The sequence below is a fragment of the Borostomias antarcticus genome (assembly GCF_949987555.1).
Source record: "Borostomias antarcticus genome assembly, chromosome: 10".
Classification (NCBI taxonomy): domain Eukaryota; kingdom Metazoa; phylum Chordata; class Actinopteri; order Stomiiformes; family Stomiidae; genus Borostomias; species Borostomias antarcticus.
The window spans coordinates 16,721,828-16,730,374 of NC_140243.1; the positions used below are offsets into that span (position 1 = coordinate 16,721,828).

Consider the following 8,547-nt stretch of genomic DNA (forward strand, 5'->3'; position numbering starts at 1 on the left):
GTGTTTGGCTCGGTATGTGAACGTGTGTGTGCGTGTGCGTGTGTGTGTGTGCATTTTACGGGGGTCCGATGCAGGCTGTGCGTTTTTGGAGGGGGCCAGACAGCTGCCTTTTACTGCCCCAGGGGGTAATAAACAGGGAGGGAGGGGCAGTTATTTACCCCTTTTATTGGGGCAAGAGGAGGCAGAGGAGGGGCTTTATTGGGGTCACACTGTAACTACACACAGCTGCAGGGAGGGACACATAGAGAAGGGCCAGTTTGAACATTTCTGAATTCCTCTCAAAGTGTAGCCTACACCTCTCTGCCCTCACTATCACTCTTTCTCCGTCTGTGTGTGTGTGTGTGTGTGTGTGTGCGTTTCTTTGAACCACAGCTCCTGTTTTTTTCTCCAGTTCTCTCTACATTTCCAGGTCCCTTAACGAGCTCACTCCTTGTTAAGCACATCTGCTGTCAATCAAATGTACCCTATAATCCCATTGGCATTTCCTGCCAGTGGAACCCGCCTACTGACCCTTCCTCTCTGCTTATTCGCCGGTCGGTCAGTTCACGGTCCAGCCACCCGAGCAAACCTGCCGTCCAGCGTCCATCAAGTTCAGCATTATATTATTCACCATCAAGTCATCCTGTTATAACAACAGGTGTGTTGGTTGCGCTAGAGGAACAACTAGTGTTAAAGTCACAGAAACGTCTAGAGAACTTTGACCTAAATGTTCCGGAGAAGAATTTGTGTTTGATTGATGCCAACATTTGGAAATATATAATCAGGACATTATTTTTCATATTCCCTTAGGGAAATACGGATAGCTTCCTCTCTATGCAAAACCACAGGAACACAGCGAGGTGAAGAGGAGTGAGACAGCATCGTGGTTACTGCGGCGGGCGAGAGAGCAAGTTTAGAGAGCAACACAACGCCAGTGCGGTGAGGAACGAGAGGAAGAGCGAGCGAGCGACCAGCCAGAGCGGTGACTGACAGAGCGAGAGAGAAGGGCGTCATGGGAAGACGGAAAAAGCGCGAGGGCGAGAGACACAGGGGGGAGGAGGAGGGGACAGACAAGTTATTCTAGTTGCAGACAGCTGAGAGAAAGTCTAAAATAAGTTGTGTAGCAATGTGTGTGTGTGTGTGTGTGTGTCTGTTCCAGAAACGATAAAGCTAGAGAGATAGAGAGAGAGAGAGAAAAAGAGAGAGAGACAGAGAGAGAGAGAGAAAGAGAGAGAGAGAGAAGACACAATCAGTGGAGTCAATAACGTGCTTTATTGTCATCCCATAGAAAACGTCATTCCCTATGATCACATTTTATATATAAAAAAAAAAAGAGACACAAAGTAAAACCCACAGTATGATATCAGGCTCTAGTGTAATAATAAATATAAAACTTCAGAGAGAGATAGAAAAAGGGGATATGAACGAAGGAGAGGAAATTGAGGCACAATAACTGACCTGAAACTGGGAGAGCTCATCACAGATAGGCTTACACAACTACAAATATAGCGCGCGCACACACACACACACATACACACACACAACACACACATGGCAACTCCATTAACACGCATACACTCCTACAAGAAGCATGGGTCATCACTAAGACACTCATAAACAACGACTCACCGAAGAACACACACTTTGAGGTTTACAACCACACTAAGTGACTGGGGGAGTTGAGAAGACGGACGGACAGACAGACAGACAGACAGACAGACAGACAGACAGACAGACAGACAGACAGACAGACAGACAGACAGACAGACAGACAGACTGATAAGTGACTAACGTTACAGTCTAGAATTTCAGATGACTTTACAAAACTATACTGTGAAGAAGACTGGATGATGGCATAGTATGGTATCCGACAGAGAGAGAAGAATTAGACGTTATGTGCTGCTGTCTCCTTGCCCACCCCGGCAGGGGGCTCTGTGGAGTGAGTGGCGAGGGGGGTTGAAGGAGCGAGGGATGGAAGGATGGAGAGAGACGTCCCCCTCTTTCACTCTCGAACGTAGACTCGGGTGCACACCACGTCGTCCGCGCTCATGGTCTGAGAGGGAGAGGGGTGCAGAGATATTTTCGACACAGATAATCTACAAGACGGTCAAGTGAACACAAAAAAAATCATGAGACGAACAGGTAGAAATATGATTGGACGGAATGGGGGTGTGTGATATCTGGTTGGACCGGTTGTGTTCCGTCAGACATTTTATGGATGTTTATTTGATAGCCTGCACTCGCACACATGGCTACGGCAGACAGGTCAATCATGAACTTCCCTCTCGACTCCATTCCCTCCCTGATCTAGAAGGACTGGCTACATGAGATGCTATGGGATGAGATTTCCAGCTAAGCCTCTCTCGATAGATTCCTCCTCCAATGTTTCTGTTCACTGGGAGACTGTGACGTGAAGAAGGAGGAGGTGTTACGGGCAGGTAAGGACTGAACACATCTAATCTAGCTAATCTAATTTGTCATGATACGGAAATTGGGAGACCCAAAAAGAAAAACACAAATGGAGCCTGTGCCTAGACTTTATGAATGAGCAGCAGGTAGTTATAACGAACTGGGTGATTGACAGATCAGGGATCCAGTTATAATAGGGGAACTTTACCAGGATCAGCTCGCCGTCATTGGTGAGCTCGCGGGTCCAGGCCGTCTTAGGCCCCTCCCCTTTCTGCAGAGTCTGCTCACAGCTGATTTTGCTGTCTGTCTCCCAACAAGGAAGACTCTGCAAGAAAGAAAGAGAGAGAGAGAGAGAGTGTTGGCAGTAGTGAAGTGGAAGGAATTTCTGGTATTTCATAAACACATGATGGATAGCTAGATGGAGGGATGGATGGATGGATGGTTGGAACCAGAGTTGGAGATAATGAGGGATGTGACCTGAGTGTGCTATTCCGTGGCCACTAGAGAGAAAGAGAGAGAGAGGAGGAGGAGGATAACTGGGAGGTGTTAATGTGTGATGTGCTCATTGTTAGCAGAGAGAAGTCCCGAGTGTTTGCGTGTTTGCTTTGGAGACGGCCAAACAGAGGCCATCTGTGGGAGAGAGTGAGAGAGGGTGGCGTGGGGGGAGGAGGGTGGCGTGGGGGGAGGAGGGTGGCGTGGGGGAGGAGGGTGCTGTGGGGGGAGGACGGTGCTGTGGGGGGAGGAGGCTGGCGTGGGGGGAGGAGGGTGGCGTGGGGGGAGGAGGCTGGCGTGGGGGGAGGAGGGTGGCGTGGGGGGAGGAGGGTGGCGTGGAGGGGGGGGCGTTGGGGGCTTCCAATGGGGAGGGCTGCAGGTCAAGGACGGATAAGGAAAAGAAGGGAAGGAGAGGAGAGAGGGAGGAAGGGAGAGAGTGAAGGAGAGAGGATGGGAGGGAGGAAGGGAGGGAGGGAGGGTGAACATTGAGAAGGGTATTAGGAGGAGCAGTAAGCAGCGGCGTGGTTGGCGGGGGAGTTAAATCTCTCCTACGAGACGGATGGAGGGGCCTCGAGTGATATCAGTCAAAACATGGGAAATGCCAAATGAAATAGAATCTGTGGATCTCAGAGAGGCGTTGGTGCTGTAACATCACCATAGTCCCATGTTCCCATCAACACGCTACACTCCCAGTCCTCTGTGTTTGTGTGTGTGTGTGTGTGTGTGTGTGTGTGTGTGTGTGTGTGTACCGTGCACGGACGTCCGTCCACCGTGGCCTCGTTGAAGGATTCCCCTACGGTGAAGGTGACGTGGGTCGTCCTGACGGAGGTGGAGGTCTTGATGGACAGCGTCTCCCCATCCTGGGTGATCTCCACCGACGGCTTGGACGCCGCTGCCACCGCGATCTTACGCAACATCATGTTCACGCCTGAAACACGCACACACACACACGCACATATACAGCAGATGAACCACTAGGCTTTGTACAAAACGCACACATTTGACTTTACACTCACACAACAGTGCAAATACTTGCTCCTGCGCAAACATTAGGCAGTTCAGTTTAAAAATGTTAATCGACTCACTCACAATGTTCATCGACTCACATAAACCCAAACAACTCATAAACTTATATCTAAGAGAAACACAAATATTGTGGCTTATATCAAACAACTCCATATAATTCAGTGGTTTTCTGCTGCTGGTTATGATTGTGTAATATAGCCCTGAGGGGAAGGACAAACTAGTTTATCTGTAGTCATCTTAACCACAGATGTGTGTATGCTGATTTGGTGTGTGTGTGTGTGTGTGTGTGTGTGTGTGTGTGTGTGTTTGTGTGTGCATATGCATGTGTGCGTGTATGTCAGAGATATCCTGATCTTGGTGTGTGTGTGTGTGTGCGCGTGTGTGCATACGCATGTGTGTCAGAGATATCCTGATCTTGGTGTGTGTGTGTGTGCATGTGTGCATATGCGTGTGTGTCAGAAATATCATGATCTTGGTGTGTGTGTGTGTGTGTGTGTTTGCATGTGTGCATATGCATATGCGTGTGTGTGTGTGTGTGTGTGTCAGAGATATGCTGATCTCGGTGTGTGAGCACACGGTAGTGAAACCGTGCACAGTGAGCTCATGCACAGTGAGGGTCGATCACTGAGGGCCGGAGCTGCGAGACGCTCTGGCTCACCCCCGGTGACATCATCATGCTAGGGGGAAACAATGAGGTCATATGACAAAGCATGTCCAGCACATCTGCACTCCTCCAGACGCTACCAAACACACACACATACGCACTCACGGCCAACCACACACACACACACATGCATGCACACGGACACACAGACACACACAAGCACGCATGCTCACGCACACATTCTATTGCAGAGAATTAAGAGCACCTGACCTGGTTCCTAAAACCTGACCAGACACCACTGGATGACACATACAGACACACACACACACACACACACTCATACACTCACACGCACACAACACACTCACACTCAGACTCACATCCTGACTTGAATTCTGTCTCATCACAATGCTGTGTGTGAGTGACTCACAGAGAGAGAAATAGGCCAACACACACACACACACACACACACACACAGGGACACCATTCTAACCCTGCGTGTGTGTCTATGTGCGTTTGCATGTGTATGTGTGTGTGTCTATGTGTCTGTGTGCGTGCGCATGTAAGAGAGAGAGGGAGAGAGAGAGAGAGAGAGGGAGAGAGAGAGAGAGAGAAAGAGAGAGAGAGAGAGACGGGGCAGGGGGGGAAGTTATTGGAGGCCCCCGGGGGACAGAGTAATCCGTTACACCTTCCTGTCAGGAAACAGAGAGGAGAGGGGGGGGGTGGAGAGGAGGAGAGGGAGGGAGGATAGACAGACTGATGGACAGACGGAGAGTAGGAGGTGTGGGAGAACAGAGAGACGGAGAGGGGGATGAGGCTCGGAGGACGTGGAGGAAAAATGGTGGTAGAAAGAGATGTGAGGAAACTTAATAAAGACTGAAAAAGGACCAAAAAAAGAATAGAATAATAGAAGAATATGAATACAGAAAGGAAGCAAACCGGAGAGAAGGAAGGGAAGAAAGAGGGTGTCAGAAAGAGAGAGAGAGAGAGAGAGAGAGAGAGAGAGAGAGGAGGGGGGTGGCCTATGTGTGAGGGGCTCTGAGTACAGTATTATGTGTGAGGGGGAAGTGTGTGTGTATGGCTGCGCGTAAGTGTGTGTGTGTCTGTCTGTCTGTGTGTGTGTGTGTCTGTGTGTGCGTGTGTCTGCACGACGAGTTGGATTTCACACTTCTCACCTCACACACATTCCCACCTGTCACCAAGGGTAAATATATACTCAGAGAGAAATGCAGAGTCACATACAGCAGACAGCATGATACACACACACCCTACAGCAGACACACACAGTGAAAACATAGAGGGAGGTGAAATGCATCGTCACTCACTTGAAGGTACATCCACTTTGATGTGTATCGCCGCATAAAATAGTATATAATTAAAATGAACATAAAATAGCACATATGGACACTCACAGACAAACCCATGTATTTTTGTTGACCCACCAAGTTTAAAACCATGGCACAGTCTTAAAGGCCAAGTCTGAGCCGGTAGCTAGCATGAGGTCGCCAATAGGCTTTTGTGGACCAATCACCGGGCTCAAAGTGATAGGCCCATTATTGGTACCCACTAATGAAGTTAGCAGAAGTGTGTGTGCAACCCTCCAATGTTGAGACCCGTACACTCATGTGGAAAATCCTTTACCAAATGACCACACACACACACACGCACACACACACACACACACTCGTACATACACTGGAGCCACCACCACCACACACACACACACAGACGGGTTGGAGGTCAGAGGTCAGAGGGCAGAGGAAGCATTTGGGATGGGGGAGACAAGGGAGAGGGGGAGGAGGGGATGAGTGAGGAGGGGAGTAGAGGAGGAGAAGAGGAAGGAGGGATGGGGGGGGGGTGGTGACAAGTTTGGTCCAGCTGCGCTTTGCCCCCTAATGAAACCCAAAGGATCATGAGCCATTCCTCTCTGTCAGTCACGCCAATATAAGACACATTAGAGAATGTGTGTGTGTGTGTGTGTGTGTGTGTGTGTGTGTGTGTGTGTGTGTGTGTGTGTGTGTGTGTGTGGATGTGTACCTGTCAGGTAAGCCCTGGTGAAGTAGGCTCAGGCGGCAGTCTCTGAGTCTAGTCTGACTTGCATTCCTCACATACAGTTCCCTTTCTCCTTCTCTCCCTCTCTCTCTCTCTCTCACACACACACACACACACATACATGACCATATGCCCCCCTAAGTCCCCCCCCCCAGCCCAACCTCTCTTTTAATGCTCCCCTCTCTCTCCTCCATCTTGTCATGTCCCCCTTGTCCCCTCTGTTCATTTTTCTTTCTTCTTTTGTTTTGCCTCTCCCTTTCCATCCTCTGTCTCCACAGTTCTTTCTCTCTCAGCACGCCCCCCCCCCTTCCCCACACACACACATCTCGCGTGGGTAATGAGGGATAACGATGGAGAGCAGATTTATGCTAATTGGCGCGTCAGTCAAACCAGGAAAATGGAACGCAATTTTTTTTTTCACCAGCCCGAGATGAGCCAAGGACTCCGGTTATTCTGGCAGGAACAATGGTGGCATTTAGAACTATTTCATAAACCACGCGCGCACGGCCGATAACACACACGCGCGCGCACACACACACACACACAAATGAGGCGGCATTTCTGCGCACTGACCTAGCAGCTCGCATCTTTTTCTCTCAGCCATATGTGCTTGTGTTGATATACTTGCATTCCAAGTTTCATCGACTTAGGTTAATAACAAATGAAAGTAGAAGTGTCACCCAATGATAGACAATCTCTCTCTCTCTCTCTCTCTCTCTCTCTCTCTCTCTCTCTCTCTCACGCACACATGCCTCATTATTAAATAAGGCTGAAATGTGCAGGCGTGGTCCTGTAGAAGGTGTTGTAAGGTGTGAGGTGGAGTAAAACTCAGATACAGCTTTCTGTCTTGTCTGTCACTTCTGATGATATTGCAAACAGCCATCACAACGGTCTGTCGCTCTCTCTCTCTTCTGTGTCCTCCGATCCCACGCGCACTCGCACGCTGCACTGTTATTTTTCTCCGAGCGGTGACACGGACAGATGTGTCGCCGTTTGTCTCTATTGTGTCGGGCCGGGTGGTGGGCGGGGGTGGGGGAGGCGGGAGAGAGGGCAGCAGAGGGTGGGTTGATGCAAGCTGAGGGGCACGCACGTAGTTTGGGATTCGGCAGAATGACAAAGGCCCCCCACTCGTGCGACGCACGTATCGTGCACCCTCAGTGCTTGGCCAGACGGAGTGTGTGTGTGGGGGGGGGGGGGGATTTGAGAAGGCTAACCAAGCAGGCTGTAATTTCTAGTTTTGGAAAATGCAATCGAGATCTATAGCCTATGGAATGGCCAAAAGCGTCATCATCATCATCATCATCATCATCATCATCACCATCATCATCATCATCATCATCATCATAATCATCATCATCATCATCTTCATCATCATAATCATCACCACCATCACTTACCTAGAGTCTTCAGAAGCTCCTCAAAGTTCTCTGAACTCTTCATCTTCCAGGTGCCAGCGAAGTCAGGGATTTTGCGCTCCATGTTGATGGTGTCTGGACAGGCCGGTGTAATGTTCAAAACTGTTGCTTTCACACGCCGAAATTAGCCTCGTTTGAATCTCTGACACTATGCCTGCTGTCTCTGCCCCCTGTGTGTCAGTCGTGGTCACGCTGAACCGGTTTAATGGTCTGTGTTGGGTGGTTGCTTCTCTCTGTCCCGTTACTTTTGCCCCCTTACCGGTATGTGTGACCGTCTGTCTAATCCGTTTGACTGAGGTGAGTGTCAGTGCTCTAACCCAGCCCTCTCTCGCTCTCTCGCTCCTCTCTCTCTCTCTCTCTCTCTTTCACACACTCTCTCTCTCTCGCTCCCTCTCTCTCTGATCCTTATCGCCTATGTGTCAGTACACGTTATGAGCGGCTGCACTATGAATGGGATAGAAAAGAAGCCAAGTTTGACCATTGCAAGACACGCCCCCTTTCGCATTTGAGGCGCGCATGTATTAAGTCGGAGCCAATAGGAGCAGGCGCACAGGGTCAGTGCCAATACCC

At 49.7% G+C, this 8,547-nt stretch overlaps 1 protein-coding gene across 1 annotated transcript; it reads right to left on the minus strand.

The window, feature by feature from the left end:
• Positions 1-1,981: 1,981 nt before the first annotated feature.
• Positions 1,982-8,041, minus strand: crabp2a (cellular retinoic acid binding protein 2, a; the record flags this gene model as incomplete). Its single annotated transcript, XM_084444037.1, has 4 exons — positions 1,982-2,032; positions 2,597-2,713; positions 3,630-3,808; positions 7,960-8,041. The coding sequence occupies 4 exons, from the start codon at positions 8,039-8,041 to the stop codon at positions 1,982-1,984; spliced, it is 429 nt and encodes a 142-aa protein (XP_084300163.1).
• Positions 8,042-8,547: the final 506 nt, after the last annotated feature.